Source organism: Scyliorhinus torazame, chromosome 10, assembly GCF_047496885.1.
Source record: "Scyliorhinus torazame isolate Kashiwa2021f chromosome 10, sScyTor2.1, whole genome shotgun sequence".
NCBI lineage: Eukaryota > Metazoa > Chordata > Chondrichthyes > Carcharhiniformes > Scyliorhinidae > Scyliorhinus > Scyliorhinus torazame.
The window spans coordinates 31,930,463-31,948,998 of record NC_092716.1 but is presented as its reverse complement, the minus strand read 5'-3'; the positions used below and the strand labels follow the sequence as shown (position 1 = coordinate 31,948,998).

The window sequence follows — 18,536 nt, the reverse complement described above, 5'->3', positions numbered from 1 at the left end:
CATGACAATAAACAAAATCCAATCCAATCCGCTTTCCTCTTTAGGACATTCCTTAAAACCTATAGCCTTTGATCTTCTGCCCTGGTATCTCCTCACGTGGACCGGTGTCATGTTGTGGTTTGCACTGCTCTTGTGAAACGCTTTGGTACATTTTACGATGTTCAAGGTGCTTCATGATTACAACAACAACTTGGAGCCTTTAATGAACTGAAACGTCCCACGGAACAATATAAAATGAGACCTTTTGATGAGCCACAAAGGAGACATCAGGCCAGATGACCAAAAGCTTGGTCAAAGAGATAGGTTTTGGGAACTGCCCTTAAAGGAGCAAAGTGAGGGGGAGAGATGGAGAGGTACAGGGAGGGAATTCCAGAGCGTGGGGCCAAGGCATGGTAGAGCAATGATCATTGGGAATGCACAAGAGGCCAGACCAGAGGACCATAAATTGACCCCCTGGCTTGCTTTCAATATCCTGAGGTTCAGGGAGAAGAATTTTCCAAAGTATCCATCCCGTCACCCCAAAATAATGTTATTGCCTCTCCATGGCTGGTTGGGGTGGGGAGGTAGGACTCAAGTCATGATGCTCCTGCCACGGCATGGGGGACAGGCTTGATGGACAGCAAGTCCCTTTTTTTCTCTCTGCTCGTTAATCTCCTGTGCCATTCCGGTGAGGTCGGTGGTGGAGGTCCATTAATAGTGCAACAATTGCACACGGCCAGAAGGGTAAAGAATCCGTGGCCGGCCACCTACACCTCAGGCTGGGTCACCGCATTTCACCCCGAGTGTGCGAGGCGCTAACTGCATTCCTTCAGCCGCAAGTGTGTTAATATAGCTCCCCCCCCCCCCCCCCCCCGCGCTTCTTATGGTGGTGCTTCTGCACGGGATCCTCTGAAAATCCATTGGTTGGAGTCTCAAGTAGCCGCCCAGCGTTTTAATGATGATGCTGCAGGTCTATTTGAGAAGTTGGCTAGGTTTCAAGCCAGCCTCAAGCTCGGCTCTATATAAAAATATGCACTGTGCTGGCCAGTGCACGAATGAAAGCTACAGGACCTTATAGTCGGCAGACATGGAGCACGAAACTCAACTAACGCTGGCATTTCTTCTTGTCCAGGTAAGAAAGGACTATTCTGGTACTTTCCAGTTCGTGTCATTCGTATTCTACCCCCTCCCCGCCCCCCCCCCCCCCCCAACTCCCTCAGAGGGAAGATAGAAATGCAAACGGCGAGACGGAATAACCCAGGAGCGAGCTGGATTGTGACAGTCAGTTCACATCCAGGGCTGCAGCGCGCTTCCTCTGTCATTGCTACAAATCCAGACACTTCCCCGGGAAATCCACAAATGTTCAACCTGGATATTCCCTGACGAGGGGGGGGGGGGGGGGGGAGATAAGTTAAATTGCACTCCCGGTCTCAACTTCATTGCGTTGGAGTATTCAACTCCGACATTTCTAATAAACTGATTGAAGATGTGTGTCTTTTTTTAAAAGTTTGATTCATTTTGGCTGTAAAATTCCTCGTGGCTGAAATCATAGAGTCGGGAAAGTGTAACGGATTCACTGGGACATGACCCGCTGTTGCTGCCAGTCAAAGCGAGGAACAGTGGAATGTTTTGGGGATTAACATTAAATGGTGAGGGCGGGGGGTGGAGAGAGAGAGAAGAGGGAAGGGAAGAGGAGAGAAGAGGGAAGGGGAGAGAGGAGGAAAGGCGAGAGAGAGGGAAGGAGAGAGAGACGAGGGAATGGAGAGAGGGGGGGGGGGGGGAGAGGGAAGGGGGAGAGATAGAAGAGGGAAGCAGAGGGAGAGGGGAGGAGAGAGGCAATGGGAGAGAGAATAGGGGGCAGGGGAGAGGGGGAAGGGGAGAGAGGACAGGGAAAAGATACGGGAGAGAGGACAGGGAGAGGAAGAGAGGAAGGGGCGAGAGAGGAGGGAAGAGGGAGGTGGGAGAGGGAAGGGGAGAGAACAGTGGGGAGGGGGGAGAAAATCCTATGTAATATGATTTGCAGATGCTCGGTTGTGTTCTGATAACTAATGCGCGGTTCTGGTAAATATAAGTATGTTAATCTGGCGATCAAGGGGTTAAACAGTGAGCCGAGGGGCTCCTCCTTCACTGAGCTGAGTGTGGGCTCAGTTATGTAGTCGTGTTTAAAATAGAGGAGATGGCAGATAGCGCACGGACAGCACGGCCCTGAGCTTCAGTGTTTAACGGAATGCGTGACTTTAGCCAAATAAAGATCACGACTTCCATCCCATTCTCCCTGCACCGTGTTCTAGCGGCGAGCAGTGCACTTCTGTCTGTTCCAAATCGATGACCCCTCTCCCCTCTCTCCATCACTCCATTAATCACATCAAAGCAGCCACATCCGCTGCAGCACAGCCCATACCACTCACTCCCATACCACTCACTCCCATACCACTCATTCCCACACCACTCACTCCCATACCACTCACTCCCATACCATACCACTCACTCCCACACCACTCGCTCCCACACCACTCGCTCCCATACCACTCATACCCACACCACTCACTCCAACACCACTCACACCCACACCACTCACACCCACACCACTCACACCCATACCACTCACACCCATACCACTCACACCCATACCACTCACTCCCACACCACTCACTCCCATACCATACCACTCACTCCCATACCACTCATACCCACACCACTCATACCCACACCACTCACTCCCATACCACTCACTCCAACACCACTCACTCCCACTCCCACACCACTCACTCCCATACCATACCACTCACTCCCATACCACTCACTCCCATACCACTCACTCCCACACCACTCACTCCCATACCATGCCACTCACTCCCACACCACTCACTCCCACACCACTCACTCCCACACCACTCACTCCCATACCACTCACCCCCATACCACTCACTCCCACACCACTCACTCCCACACCACTCACTCCCACACCACTCACTCCCATACCACTCACCCCCATACCACTCACTCCCACACCACTCACTCCCACACCACTCACTCCCACACCACTCACTCACTCCCACACCACTCACTCACTCCCACACCACTCACACCCACACCACTCACTCCCACACCACTCACTCCCACACCACTCACTCCCACACCACTCACCCCCATATCACTCCCACACCACTCACCCCCATACCACTCACCCCCATATCACACCACTCACCCCCATACCACTCACCCCCATACCACTCACCCCCATACCACTCACCCCCATACCACTCACCCCCATACCACTCACTCCCACACCACTCACTCACTCCCACACCACTCACTCACTCCCACACCACTCACCTCCATACCACTCACTCACCTCCATACCACTCACTCCCATACCACTCACTCCCATACCACTCACTCCCATACCACTCACACCCATACCACTCACTCCCACACCACTCACTCCCACACCACTCACTCCCATACCACTCACTCACTCCCATACCACTCACTCCCATACCACTCACTCCCACACCACTCACACCCATACCACTCACTCACTCCCACACCACTCACTCACTCCCACACCACTCTGGGGACACATTAGGGGAAACCGATCAACAATTGGTGTTGAAAGCGACGTTTGAGCAACTTATTCATTTGGGACGGAGGCATTATGGTGATGACCACTGTCGGACACACAGGGTCTAAATACTTAATCCCCCCCCCCCAGCCGCTGGACCAGAGAATTTCCGGGAACTCTGTCCAATTCGCACAGTTTTCCTGGTATTCCGGCTCCGCTCTTTACTGGGCGCCCACTCTTCCAGCAGGGTGTGCCAGACAGTGGCAGAGGGCGGCTTTAGGCTCCATCCACCCGGGAGCAGTGTATGGCAGGGGCGGCGGCAGACCCCCCCCCCCCCCCCCCGCCAACTTGCTGGGTCACCCTGTGCCCGGCACTCCTGACACCCTCACATTCCCTCCCAGCGTGCGGAGCAACAAGACTTCACTTAAACGCAAAATATGCTCGGCGCCACAGTCAACGCTGTAGAGATGTCCCCGAGAGAGAGAAACAAATTCATTCGGAGCTGTGGAATTAATTGATACAGGGGCTGAGACTAAAACATGTTTAAAAATACACTTCCATTTGGTGTCGGGAGATGGCGCAGCAGGTTATTTTGGGAATCCTTCGCTCAGCAGTGCATCGGTTCAGTGTCAGGTCACAGACAGACACTGCAGCCAGTGAGTGTCCTTGTGGACACACACATCCCACCCAGCGAGGGCAGAACCGAGATCCAGCAAGGATGGCGCAGCGTCCTGGACTCATTCAAAACCCCCCTTTATCAAATCACTCCCTCGCCTGTCAAAAAGTTGTTTCGTGCGGACCGAACTTTTTGCATTGTTCACTTTAAAAAAAAAATGTTCGAGTGAGTTAGGAATATAACAAGGGCTTTAGAGGGGCAATGAGTTGTCTTTTGGGAATCAGGTAGAATTAAGGTTTGAGAAGCAGGATCTTAAATTCCAAATGTTGGGAAATGCAACTTAAATGCCTCTATCGGGGGTTCTCCCCTTTCATGAGAGGTTCGGCGCTCGAGTTATACACGATTGATGTTCATACATATGAGCGGTGAAATGTGTTTAATTTAGCAAGTTTCCAGCATTTTGTGTTAAAGGCACAGAGAGCTAGTTTATCCCGAGTAAGTTGGGATACAGAAAACGGGCCACTCAACTCAGTTGACTCAGTGATCCCGCTTCACATGCACCCCCTCTCCGGCCACTCTGCCCCACCTCACCCCAATTCTGTTCCTTCTCAGCCTCCCCCGAGGTCAGTCCGTTATTCAGCTTCAACAATCTTATATGGTGGCGAGTTCCACACTCTAACCGCTTTCTCTTGAATTCACTGCGAGCAAGGTAGGAAGGAAACGTCAGCGGAATGATGGACAAAATGTGATTTGAAAGAAAACTCAAAATTGGAAGTGTTACTCGGGTGGGTGGTGGATCATATCCCACCTTCTGTTTTCACGCTAACTTGCCTTTTGTCCGGGGTGATATTTGTTGCATCCAATACTTCCAACCTCATTGAATCACACAGCGAAGGGGGCCATTCGGCACACCATGCCTGTGCTGCCCCCTTGGAAGAGCTGGGCAATTATTCCCAATTTACTCGCTTGTCCAATCAGAGGTGGGGAGGGGGGGGGCAACTTCCATTGGTTCGGTCTGAAATATCTCAGTTTCCAGTCATTTCCTACCGACAGATTGTGATATCGATTTCTGCTGACAATGCTTAGATGTAACTGACAATGATTCTCCCTCTCTACATTCTGGGAAATACCAGAAGAGATTCATTTTATGCTGGGAAGTCCATCTAAAATGGAACTTATAGCGGGCTGAGAGGGACATCCAGAAGGCCATCAATCAGCCTCTGGTTCACCCGAAAGGATGCTGGAGGAAAGTTTACGACGTGGACCAGTAATCCCAGACCACTGGCTTTCGGCGATAGGTCTACGATCAGAGGAGCAGTCAACTGACTCGTCATCCAAAATGCAACTCAACAACTCCATTGGTCCAGCTGTTTCAACCCGTCACCTGACTGGGTCCCGTGATACATTGTTACAATGAACAAATAAAATAGGAACTTCTAAATTTGCACTTCCACTGAATTGGCTTAATTTTTCTCTTGCGTGTAAATTTTTATCAAGATTTTCTTCTTAAGATGTGCAGGTTAGGAAGATTGGCCATGCTAAATTGCTCTTAGTGTGCAAAAAGGCTGGGTGGGGTACTAGGTTACGGGAATGGGTTGGAGGTGTGGGCTTGGGTAGGGTGGTCTTTTCAAGAGCTGGTCTCGGACTCAATGGGCTGAATGGCCTCCTTCTGCACTGTAAATTCTATGATCAGCCTTTACTTGTAGGCAACTGGACTGCTGGTCCAGAATCCGACCACAATGGCAATGGGCCGCACAGTGGTTAGCACTGTTGCTTCACAGCGGCAGGGTCTGAGGTCCGATTCCCGGCTTGGGTCACTGTCTGTGCAGAGTCCGCACGCTCTCCCCGAGTCTGTGTGCGTTTCCTCCGGGTGCAAGGTTTGCTCCCACAAGTCTTGAAAGACGTGCTTGTTAGCTGAATTGGACATTCTGAATTCTGTGTACCAGAACAGGCGCCAGAGTGTGGCAACTAGGGAATTTTTGCAGTAGCTTCATTTCAGTGTTAATAGGATAGGCTGATAAAACTAGCTACTGGGCTTTTTTAACGTTGTATGAAATAACAGAAAATTTCAACAATATTCTCTACGTTCTTTAATATGTCAATTTGTTTTGGCATGGAGTATCACTTTTATATCTAAAAGCAATTTTGCTGAATGTTAATGGGAAACATCAATATACATTTCAGTAACTGAAGTCAACAGAGCATAAAGAAAGCTGAAGGGATAAAAAAAATCCTTCAGTTATGGTAGGTTGTAAAATATTGATCACCTCTTCCTGTTTAAACTGTTTTGGAGGTTTGTGTTCACCAAGGTGAGGCATAAAGGCACCACAACATTTATAAAACAAAAGCAACCCAGTGGATGGGGTAAACAACATGTCAATAGTGGAAACTGGAGTTGGCTGGGAAGACAGGAAGGTAACTTGTGGCAAAACTGAATGGACAGATCTGTGAGGAGTGTGAGTGCAATGGACCCCAACCCTCAAATCACAACTGAATGCAAAATAAGACTCCATTTATGTTGTTCCAATTTCCAGCATTTTGTATTTGTTTGAGAAAACCTTTAAAACATATTTGGTGAAAATATAGTCACACAGTTCACAGGTAAAGCTCACTTCCCTCACCCCCTTCTGCACTCCCTATCCACTTATATGCACATTCGAGAATATTTCAACTTGACAAGTATTAATTTTGTTTCCAATTCCAGCCACAAGAGTTATTCTGAATAACCTATCAAGTTCAGCACCAATTAGTTCTAATCCAAAGACTCCATTCATTAAGAATTAGGTTAGCTCAGGGCTGGACTCAAAGACCAGGGGGGTAGCAATATTGATCAGCAAGCGGGTGGCGTTTGAGGCTGGAAGAATTGTGGCAGATAAGGGGGGTAGATATATTGTGGTGAGTGGGAAACTGGAGGGTGTACGGGTGGTGCTTGTAAACGTATACGCTCTGAACTGGGACAATGTGGGATTTATGAAACGGGTGTTAGGCAAGATCCCGGACCTAGAATCTCATGCCTTGATCATGGGGGGGGGGGACTTTAACACGGTCATTGATCCTGATCTGGACCGATCAAAATCCAGGACTGGAAGGAGGCCTGCTGCAGCGAAGGAGTTGAGGGGTTTCATGGACCGGTTGCGGGGGTAGACCCGTGGAGTTTCGAACGGTAGAGGGCGAAGGAGTTTTCGTTTGTTTCTCAAGTCCATAAAGTTTACTCCCGCATTGATTTTTTTGTTCTAAGCAGGGCGCTAATTCCAAAGGTGGCGGGGACGGAATATTCGGCGATTGCAGTCTCTGATCGTGCCCCACATTGGGTGGATTTGCGGTTGAGTGAGGAGAGAGGGCAGCGCCCCCGTGGAGGCTCGATGTGGGGTTGTTAGCGGACGAAGCGGTCTGCCGGCGGGTGAATAAGGCCATTCAGAATTACCAGGATACAAACGATACGGGTGAGGTATCAGCAGCGGTGGTTTGGGAGGCTCTGAAAGCAGCTGTAAGAGGGGAACTAATTTTGATTTGGTCCCATAGAGAAAAAGTGGAATGAGCAGAGAGGGAGAGATTAGTGGAGTGGATAGGAGATATGCGGAGGCCCCGGATGCGGGGCTCTTGAGGGATCGTCGGAAACTACACACACAGTTTGAGTTGTTGACCACGGGGAGGGCGATGGAGCAGTTGTGGAGGGCAAGGGGGGTGGTCTACGAATATGGGGAAAAGGCAAGCAGGATGTTGGCGCACCAGCTTAGGAAGAGAGAAGCGGCCAGGGAGATTGGGAGAGTAAGGAATAGGGAGGGCAACATGGTCTTGGACCCGGGGGGGGGGGGGGGGGTGAACAACGTTTTTAAAGAATTTTATAGCAAACTATATGAGTCGGAACCCCCTGGTGTAGAAGGGATGAGGCAGTTCCTGGATCAGTCGAGGTTTCCGAGGGTGGAGGAGGACCTGGTCGAGGGGCTGGAGGCCCCGATTGAAGCAGAGGAAATTGTTAAAGGACTGGAGGGCATGCAGTCTGGTCAGGCTCCAGGGCCGGACGGTTACACGGTAGAATTTTATAAGAGGTTCTCAGAAGTGTTGTGCCCACTGCTGATGAGGACCTTTTAATGAGGCTAAAGAGAGGGGAATCCTCCCCCCAACGATGTCGCAGGCCTCGGTTTCGCTTATCCTTAAACAAGAAAAAGACCTGGAGCAATGTGGGTCATATAGGCCGATCTCTCTTTTGAATGTAGATGCCGAGCTGCTGGCTAAGGTCTTGGCCACTAGGATTGAAGACTGTGTCCCGGGGGTGATAGGGGAGGACCAAACCGGATTTGTTAAGGATAGACAGCTCGATGCTAACGTTCGGAGGCTTTTGAATGTAATTATGATGCCCTCAGAAGGAGAGGAGGCGGAGGTGGTGGTTGCAATGGACGCGGAGAAGGCTTTTGATCGGGTGGAGTGGGAATATCTTTGAGAGACGCTGGGAAGGTTTGGGTGTGGGGAGGGCTTCATCGACTGGTGCGATTGCTCTACCAGGTGCCAGTGGCGAGTGTGTGCACGAACCGGCTGAGGTCGGGGTACTTTAAGCTACACCGAGGGATGAGGCAGGGGTGCCCCCTCTCCCCGTTGCTGTTCGCTCTGGCTATAGAGCCTTGACCATGGCACTGAGAGCATCAAGGAAGTGGCAGGGGCTGGTTCGGGGCGGGGGGGTGGGGGGTGGGGTGGTGGTGGGGGGGTGGAATACCGGGTTTCTCTGTACGTGGACGATCTGCTCTTATACATCTCGGACCCGGTGGAGGGGATGGGGGAGGATATGCAGATCTTGGGGGAATTTGGCAAGTTCTCGGGGTACAAATGGAACATGGGGGAAAAGTGAATTGTTTGTGATCCAGGCAAGGAGCCAGGAGAGGAGACTGAATGAGCTGCCACTCAGGATGGTAGAGAGGAGATTTCGCTACCTGGGAATACAGGTAGCTCGGAAATGGGAGGCATTACACAGGCTCAACCTAACCCGGCTGGTGGAGCAAATGGAGGGGGACTTTAAAAGATGGGATATGCTCCCGCTATCGCTGGCCGGGAGGGTGCTGACCGTGAAAATGCCGGTGTTCCCCAGATTTTTGTTTATCTTCCAGTGCCTCCCCATCTTCATCCCTAAGGCCTTCTTCAAGCGGGTGAACAAGATTATTTTGGGCTTTGTATGGGCGAATAAAACCCCGCGGGTGAAGAAAATGTTGTTGGAGTGCAGTCGGGGGGAGGGTGGGTTGGCGCTGCCGAATTTCTGTAACTACTACTGGGCGGCGAATATAGCGATGATTAGGAAGTGGGTAATTGGGGAGGGTTCGGCATGAGAGCGGATGGAGGCGGCGTCATGCAAAGGCACCAGTTTGGGAGCACTGGTAACGGCACCTCTGCCGTTCTTGCCGGCCTGTTACTCCACTAGCCCGGTGGTGGTGGCGGCATTGAGGATCTGGGGGCAATGGAGGAGGTATAAGAAGGTGGAGGGTGCGTCAGTCTGGACCCCGATTTGCCACAACCACAGGTTCGCGCCGGGCAGGATGTTTGGCGGGTTCCAAAGTTGGCAGAGAGCAGGAATTCGACGGATGGGAGATCTATTCATAGACGGGAGTTTTCCCAGCCTGAAGGCGCTGGAGGACAAGTTCAAGCTGCCGCCGGGGAACGGTTTCAGATATTTACAAGTCTGGGACTTTCTGAGGAAACAGGTGTTGGCTTTCCCGTTGATCCCCCCACGGGGGATACAGGGCAGAGTAGTGTCCGGTACCTGGGTGGGGGAGGGGGACAGTGTCGGATATCTATCAGGAGTTGTTGGAGGCGGAGGAGACCCCGGTGGAGGAACTGAAGGGCAAGTGGGAGGAGGGGCGAGGTGGGGAGTTTGAGGCGGGTCTGTGGGCGGACGCCATAAGCAGGGTTAATTCCTCCTCATCATGCGCTAAGCTCAGTCTAATACAGTTTAAGGTGGTACACCGGGCACACATGACGGTGGCGAGGATGAGCATGTTTTTCGGGGTAAAAGATAGATGTGCAAGGTGTGCGTGAAGTCCAGCAAACCATGTCCATATGTTTTGGGCATGCCCGAAGCTTGGAGGGTTTGCCAAGGCAATGTCCAAGGTGCTAGGTACACGGGTAGTGCCGACTCCAGAGATAGCGATCTTTGGAGTGTCAGAAGACCCGGGAGTTCAGGGAGTGAAAGAGGCCGACGTTCTGGCCTTTGCCTCCCTAGTAACCCGGAGACGGATCCTTTTAATGTGGAGGGACTCGAAACCCCCGAGTGTGGAGGCTTGGGTCAGTGACATGGCTGGGTTTCTCAAGTTGGGGAAAATAAAGTTTGCCTTGAGGGGGTCAACGCTGGGGTTCTCTCGGGGGTGGCAGCCATTCGTCGACTCTCTCGGGAAAAATTAAAATGTCAGCAGCAGCATTCTGAAGGGGGGAGGGGGGGGCGCGGGTAGGTGCAATATGGTTAAGGGATGTACAGGTGGGGTTTGGTGGGAAATGTCTAGTTTACCATGTTGATGTTTATGTTATTATTGTTTTGTTTGTTATTGATATAAAAATTTTGCAAATGCTTCAATAAAAATATTTTTTAAAAAAAGAATTAGGTTAGGTCTGTCCCAAACATCTTGACTTGGAGCCTTCCACGGAGCAAAATGAAGGAACATTAATTTGACCTGTCACAATGGATGTTAACCCAATCCTTGTGTGAAAGAGGCTGTGCCAATCAATTGTCAGTTAGTCCTGTGTGAGGCACCATTTTGAAATAAGATCTTGCCTTTCATGCAATTTATTTGGAGCTCTAAGATTACAAACATTACTTAATTGTTGCTCTGGAGGTTTCCTTTGTAGTTTGTGTACATACAATCCTCACAATATGATCTTTTGACGTGATACACAGTAGCTAATGAAGATATAACAAATGGATGTTTAAAATCATATTTTGTACAGGAGAAGTTTATTCTTTTGTCGCCCCAATTGTAAGTTAATGACCCATACAAATGGGTTGGCTTGGGATTGTTTCTTTACCCATAAACAATAGGGCTGAATGGGGCACGGTGATTATTGAAATGGGAAGTTAAAAATTGGTTTATACCATTAACAGAATGCAACATCCCAAGTCACTCCACAGGAGCATCTTTTTATCCATTCCTAGGATGTGGGTGTCACTGGCGAGGCCCATCCCTCATTTCCCTTGAGAAGGTGGTGGTGAGCTGCCTTCTTGAACCGTTGCAGTCCATGTGGTGTAGGTACACCCACAGTGCTGTTAGAGAGGGAGTTCCAGGATTTTGACCCAGCGACAGTGAAGGAACAGTGATGTAGCCTGCGGGACGGGGAGTAGTGTCTGCAACTTTAGCTGGAAGGTAAGATTCCATGTGTTTGACTCTGTCCGGCCATGAGACAACTCTCTCAATTTTGGTACAAGCCCTCAATAGTAGTGAGGAAGCCTTTGCAGTGTCGATAAGGCTGTGTTTGCCATTGTCATTTCTGGTGCCGAGGTCAATGCCAGGTGGTCCTTCTGGTTTCATTCCTGATCCAATTTTCTTGAGCAGATTGATAGAACTGAGAGGCTTGCCAGGCCATTTCAGGGGACCCATTGAGAAAATTCTGAGGCAAGAATCACCACTTGGAGAGCCAAGGTTTGATCAGGAATAGTCAGCATGGCTTTGTCAGAGGGGGGGGGGGGGGGGGGGGGTCATGCCTAACAAATTTGATTGAATGTTTTGAGCATGGGACCAGTTGTGTAGACGAGGGTAATGCAGTTGATGTAGTTTACATGGATTTCAGCAAAGCCTTTGACAAGGTCCCACATGGGAAACTTAGAAGGGAGGCAAATGCATATGGGACACAGGATGACTTGATAAGGTGGATTCAAAATTGGCGTAGTCGTAGGAGACCAAGTGTGATGACAGATGGCTGCTTTAGTGACTAGACACCAGTGTCCAGTTGCACACCACAGGGATCTGTGCTGGGTCCCCTATTTTTGAAATTTACATAAGCAACATAGATGACTATGTGGGGGTAGGATTAGTAGGTTTGCGGATGACACAAAGATTGGCCGGGTGGTTAACAGTGAGGTTTGAGTGTCTTCGGTTACAGGAAGATATAGACGGGAAGGTCAAATGGGCAGAGAAGTGGCAGATGGAATTTAACCCTGAAAAGTGTGAGGTGATACACTTTGGAAGGAGTAATGTGACAAGGAAGTATTCGATCAACGGCCTTCCAATGGCAAGTTCCGAGGAACAAAGGGACCGTGGTGTGCTTGTCCATGGATCTCTGATGGCAGGTTAATAGGGTGGTGAAAAAAACATGTGGAACACTTGCCTTTATCAAAGCAGGGAGGTCATGTTGGAGTTGTATAGAACTATGGTGAGGCCACAGCTGGAGTACTGTGTGCAATTCTGGTCAGCACATTATAGGAAGGATGTGATTGTACTGGAGGGGGTGCACGGGTCATTCATCAGGATATTGCCTGGGGTGGAACTTTTAAGATATGGAGAGGTTGGATAGGCTTGGGTTGTTTTCACTGGAGCAGAGAAGACTGAGGGGCTGATCGAGGGGTGCAAGATTATGAGGGGCATGGTCAGGGTGGATAGGGAGCAGGGTCAGTTACGAGGTGACACAAGTTCAAGGTGCGGGGCAGGAGATAAGGGGGATTTGAGGAAAAACTTTTTTATCCAGAGGGTAGTGACAGCCTGGAACACACTGCCTGGGAGGTGGTAGAGGCGGGTTGCCTCATATCCTTTAAAAAGTACTTGGATGACACTTGGCATGTCATAATATTCAAGGCTATGGCCAAGTACTGGCAAATGGAATTAGGTAGGCAGGTCAGGTGTCTTTTATGCATCGGTGCAGATTCGATTGGCAAAAGGGCTTCTTCTGCACTGTATTATTCTGTGAGGGGTCATTTCATTGCTGTTGGTCTGGAGTCACATGGAGGTCTGACCAGGTGCGGATGGCAGATTTACTAAAGGGCATGAGTGGAGATTTTTTTTTTTTTTTACATCTAACACCATTGGTTTCTTGATCATCATTAGACTTTTGATTCCAGGGACGGGATTCGCTGACCCCCCCGCTGGGTTGGAGAATCGCCGGGGGGGGGGGGGCGGCGTGAATCCCGCCCCCGCCGGCCGCCGAATTCTCCGGCACCGAAAATTCGGCGGGGGCGGGAAGCACCCTCGGCGATTCTCCGGCCCGCGATGGGCCAAAGTGCCACTGCTGTCATGCCAGCCCCGCCGGCGTGAATCAAACCACCTCCCTTCCCGGCGGGACTGGCGATGCGGGTGGGCTCTGGGGTCCTGGTGGGGGGGGGGGGGGGGGGGCGGGGAGATCTGGCCCCAGGGGGGTTGCCCCCACGTGGGCCTGGCCCGCAATCGGGGCCACCGATCCACGGGCGGGCAGTGCCGTGGGGGCACTCTTTTCCTTCCGCCTCGGCTATTGCCTCTGCGATGGCCGATAAGGAAGTGACCCCCCCTGCGCATGCGCACTGTTGCTTCACAGCACCAGGGACCCAGGTTCGATTTCCGGCTTGGGTCACTGTCTGTGAGGAGTCTGCACGTTCTCCCCGTGTCTGCATGGGTTTCCTCCAGGTGCTCCGGTTTCCTCCCACAAGTACTGAAAGATGTGCTGTTAAGTAATTTGGACATTCTGAATGTTCCCTCTGTGTACCCAAACAGGCGCCGGAAGTGGCAACTAGGGTTTTTTCACAGTAGCTTAATTGCACTGTTAATGTAAACCTACTTGTGACAATAAAGATTATTAAAATTAATTAAAAATAGATAGTATTAGTGACGGCATAGGTATAAGTTTGGAAGCTTGCCTCGGGATCAAATCTGACACAAAGATTGTGAATAGCGTGGTTTAATCCCATACAGTTACGAAGGCGAGGCAAGGAATCAGTAACTAGTGAATGGTATTTGGAGTGGGGACTGAAAAAAATGACTTCAGCCTTCCCTCCTAATATTTAATTGAAGGAAGTTTCTGCTCATCCAGTACTGGAAGTCAGATAAGCAGGTTTGGCCAGGTGCGAGGCAGTCGAGGGTGTCCCTCTGGTGGCGCAGAGGTAGGTATAGCTCCCTGGGCCAGGGAGTGTTGAGGGTCATGCCCTGGCACAGGTTGGTAGTACCAACCTGCATTGGGTGCAGTGCCAGTTGGAGCTCCATGGGCGGGGGGGATGCGTTTATCTGTGGTGTATAGGGAGAGCAGACACTGAGCCGGGGGTGGGTGGGGGGAATGGTGCAGCGAGGATTGTCGAGGATGAGGTGGGGAAGGTTTGCAGCGTGGGGCAGTTTTCAGCGATGACTGACATGGGGGGGGGGGGGGGGGGGGGTGCGAAGAATCTTCATTAGGTTTCTCCTGGCACCCAGGGCCTAATGGTCAAGCCTGGGAGGCCTTGGGAGGGCGCTGATTAGTACTGGCTCCCGCAAACTTAGACCAGTCGTAATGGTACTTGGTCCAGGTGGTTGGGGATTGGGCAGGATGGCACCCTGGCAGTCCCTCTGGCACCTGGGCACTACCAGGGTGCCAGCGTAGCACTGCCAGGCCGGCAGGAGTACTGTCAGGGTGCCAAGTCTGGCAGTGCCAGGATGTTGGCTGCCAGGGATCGGGCCCGGAGGGGAGGCCTTGCCAGGTGGAGGGGGGGATGAGGGGGTGTTCCTGGGGACCTTCCTGAGGTTGGGAGGGAAGGTGGGGGGGCGGGGGGGGGGCAAGATCCAAGACAGCCAGACAAAATGGCGCTACAATCTGCGAGGAGCCTTTCCTGCTGGGCTCGCCAGCAAGAAATGACTCAAGTAGATCCTCGGCGGAGAGAAACTTCCCATGGCCAAATAAAACGGCAAAGTGCTGTTGAATAGTGGGGTGTTTCATGGCTGCTGCCACAAGGAAACACCCTGATAAACCGGACATAGATTTCTTTATGTTGAATGACTTTTACTGAGTTTGGAAGTCCAACATTTTCAATTGTTCAACATTAGCATCAAACACTGGTTCTGGCTACTGTTTGAAACGCTTCTGCTCTTTCCAACCACGTGCCTTCATCTCTATCTCCCAAGCAGACCCTATTTCACCAACATGACACTTTACTGTGAGATTGCCGGCATCAGCCATTCTTGCGATGCCGGGGAGTCCATCTGTTGATTTAAGGAAAGAGAATTCTCAGTATATAGGTGTCCCCAGCAAGACCAGCATTTATTCTGCATTCCTAACTGCCCTTGGGAACACGGTGACACTTCAATCAAATTCGAACTACTGCACGGCAATGAGCCCAATTTGAGCCTGGACAAACTCATTCCACATGGGATTTTAATCTTAGAATCATAGAATTTACAGTGCAATCTCTATCTGGGACTGGTTTCGCCCATATCCTAGGAATTAGTGAACAGTGTGAATTCACTGGACCGCACAAATCTCCCTTACTTATCTTTTTTGGTACATTTTACTTTGCCCTGCATGTCCACATCAATTTTGCCTGTTATGATGAATTAAAGAAAGTCAGAATGTACAACCTTTCATGCTATTCATATGTCTGAATTAGTAACATATTTTGTTAAGCAACATTTCACATTGCTTTTACTCTGGGCTTTTATTATAAGCATTATCTTTTAAAATAAATGGCCTATTGCATTTAAATATTAAGTAGTCCATTAGACTGTTGATGAGGTTCATTACAGCTATTGAACGTAATTTTTAATACTTTTTGCTCACTTGAAATGTGCGATTTTTAAATTTACTAGTCCCTTGAGTTTAATTCTGTGAGTGATAGGGATGCAGCTGTTAAAGTTGTTGAACAGTAATCCATTATAGATCTAGGTGACTAATGACTGGCCACATGAGACTGTTTTTTTAACTGCTGCGTGACATAAGATTTAATGATGCTGCGTAACAATAGATGGTAACAGAAAATGATTTGCCTCTTTCGACGATTTACCAGTTTTTACATTCTTTTTCTTTAACCCCTGCAATGACACTTGTCTCCACATGGCCTTTCTGTTGTTTGATAAGAAAACAGACGGCTCCAGGTCTCAACCCAAGTTCAGTGGCTTGTGCTGTTACCGGATACTCCCACTGTAGGGTGAGCTGAAGTACCACATGTACACTGAGGTAGGAGCACCACCTACTGGGGCAGATGAGAACTAGCAACACGCTAACTTACCTATGATTGGTGGATTCTAATGTCAACCATTGCGCGCACCAACTTCCTCAATTCTAATGGAGCAAGAGAGTAAGTCACCATGTCCACTGCTAAAAGTCATTTCCATGATTTTATAAATTAAAAAATATATATTTATAGCACACGATACGTTGTCAGCATCCTTCCATCTGAGTAGGTTGATGGACATACAGTAAATCAAATCTATTGGACAGGGTGTACCTTTTATGCACTGCACTTTTCAGATGCTTGGAGAGACCAATCTTTCAGAGGCATGTCGCGCCACATCAAAAGTGGTTTTCAGGTGTGGGTTGTTTTCGGTGTTGGCATCTGTTACCAAGCTGACGTAGCCTCCGATCACCATGCTGGTCCAAAGGTGATACCACCATTTTCCTCTGCCATCAGCTGGTGTCTCCCAGCTGTGAGAATTCAATGTTTCGCGCCTTCATGCCCCACACTTGCAAGCGTCCTTGAAGCGGAGCTCTGGGCAGCAGACTGGTCTCTGGCCCTGTTACCTCACCGTACAGAAAATGTTTTGCTATGTGACTCTTCCATTCTGAGTCCGTGAAGTTGCCTCTGTTTGATGAGTGTCAATATACCTGAGAGCTTTGGCTTTGAGAATACTGCATCTGTACCATTTGTTCTCCATGAAATGTCATAAAGTGTTGCAAACAATTAAAATTGCTCTGATAATGTGTTCAATTCTGATAAATGCTATTTATTAATGCAATTATTGATATTTATAAATGTGCATCAAGTGCCAATGTGGTTTTGACTGCAGCCCTTGATAATAAGCAGGGCAAGTGGAGTTGTTGTGACAGAATTTATCATCGGAACCGCTGATCTCGCCACATTTAAAATTCAAAATTGCAGCAGCAAATTGTGGCAAGTGATTGGATGAATCAGTTTGACAAAGGTAACTTTGAAGATGGGTTTGAGGTGTGTTTTTGGGACAATTTCTTAGAGTAGCACATTCTAGAGCCAACCAGAGAGTAGGCTATTCCAGACCTGGCAGAGTGCAATGAGGCAGGATTAATTAATGACCTCATAGTAAAGGAATGTCTCGGTAGCAATGATCATAATATGATTGTATTTTGTATCCAGTTTGAGGGAGAGAAGAGTGGGTCTAAAACCAGTGTTTTAAATTTTAAAAAAGGCAATTGCGAGGGTATGAAGACCGAGCAGGCTAAAGTGAACTAGAAAATTAGGTTGAAGGGTAGGTCAGTAGAGGTGCAGCAGTAGACATTTAAGGAGATATTCCACACCTTCCACTGAGGAAGAGATTCTAGGAGATAATATCACTATCCATGGAGAAGGAAGTTAAAGATAGTAACAAACTGAAGAAAAAACATATTCTGTGAAGATTAGTGGTAGGTCAGAAGGTTGGACTGAATTTAAAAACCAGCAATGAATGACTAAAAATCTAAGGAGGGAGAAATTTGAGTCTGAGAGAAAGCTAGCTGGAAGTATAAAACAGACAGTAAGAGATTATGCAGATATTTAAAAAGGAAAAGTGCAATTAAAGTGAGCTTGGGTCCTCTAGAGAGAGTCTGGAGAATTAATAATGGGAAATAAGGAATGGCTGAAGCATTGAATGGATATTTTGTACCTGCCTTCACTGTAGAGGACACAAATAACATTCTCGAAATACTTGTAAATCAAGAGGAGAAAAGGAGGGAGGAACTTAAAAATAATTACTATCACCATGGAAAGGGTACAGAGAAAACTAAGGGATGACAAGCCTTCAAGACTTGATGGACTTCATTCTAGCATCCTATTTTTAAGGCAGAGTGAGGTAGATTCTTGATTGTCTAGGGAGTAGATAATGGGCGGAATTCTACCCCCACCCCCCCCCCCCCCCATGCCGGGAGAGAGAATCGCCGGGGCGCCGCACGTGTCACTCCATGCCTCCCCGATGCCCGCACGCGATTCTACCACCCCCCCCACCCCCCCAAACCGGCGCGGCGGGAATCACGGCTGGCCGCTCGGAGAATCGGCGTTTGCAGCGGGCGAGCGGCGATTCTCCGGCCCGATTGGGCCAAGCGGCCTGCCCAATATGACGGGTTCCCGCCGGCGCTGTCCACACCTGGTCGCTGCAGGCGGGAACAGCGCGGGAACGCTGGGGGTCTGCCTGTGGGGGGGGAGGGGGGTTACTGCACCGGGGGGGGCCTCAAATGGGGTCTGGCCCGCGATCGGTGCCCACTGATCGGCGGGCCGGCCTCTCTGAAGGAGGACCTCCTTTCCTCCGCTGCCCC

General features: G+C 49.7%; 1 protein-coding gene across 1 annotated transcript in view; it reads left to right on the top strand.

Annotated features, from left to right (window-relative positions):
• Positions 1–937: 937 nt before the first annotated feature.
• Positions 938–18,536, top strand: part of LOC140384795 (cadherin-13-like) — a 971,948-nt gene continuing 954,349 nt past the window's right edge. The window contains exon 1 of the mRNA XM_072466785.1: positions 938–1,111. Within this exon, the coding sequence (XP_072322886.1) occupies positions 1,067–1,111 (45 nt within the window). The 5' untranslated portion in view covers positions 938–1,066. The remainder of the gene's footprint in view (positions 1,112–18,536) is intronic.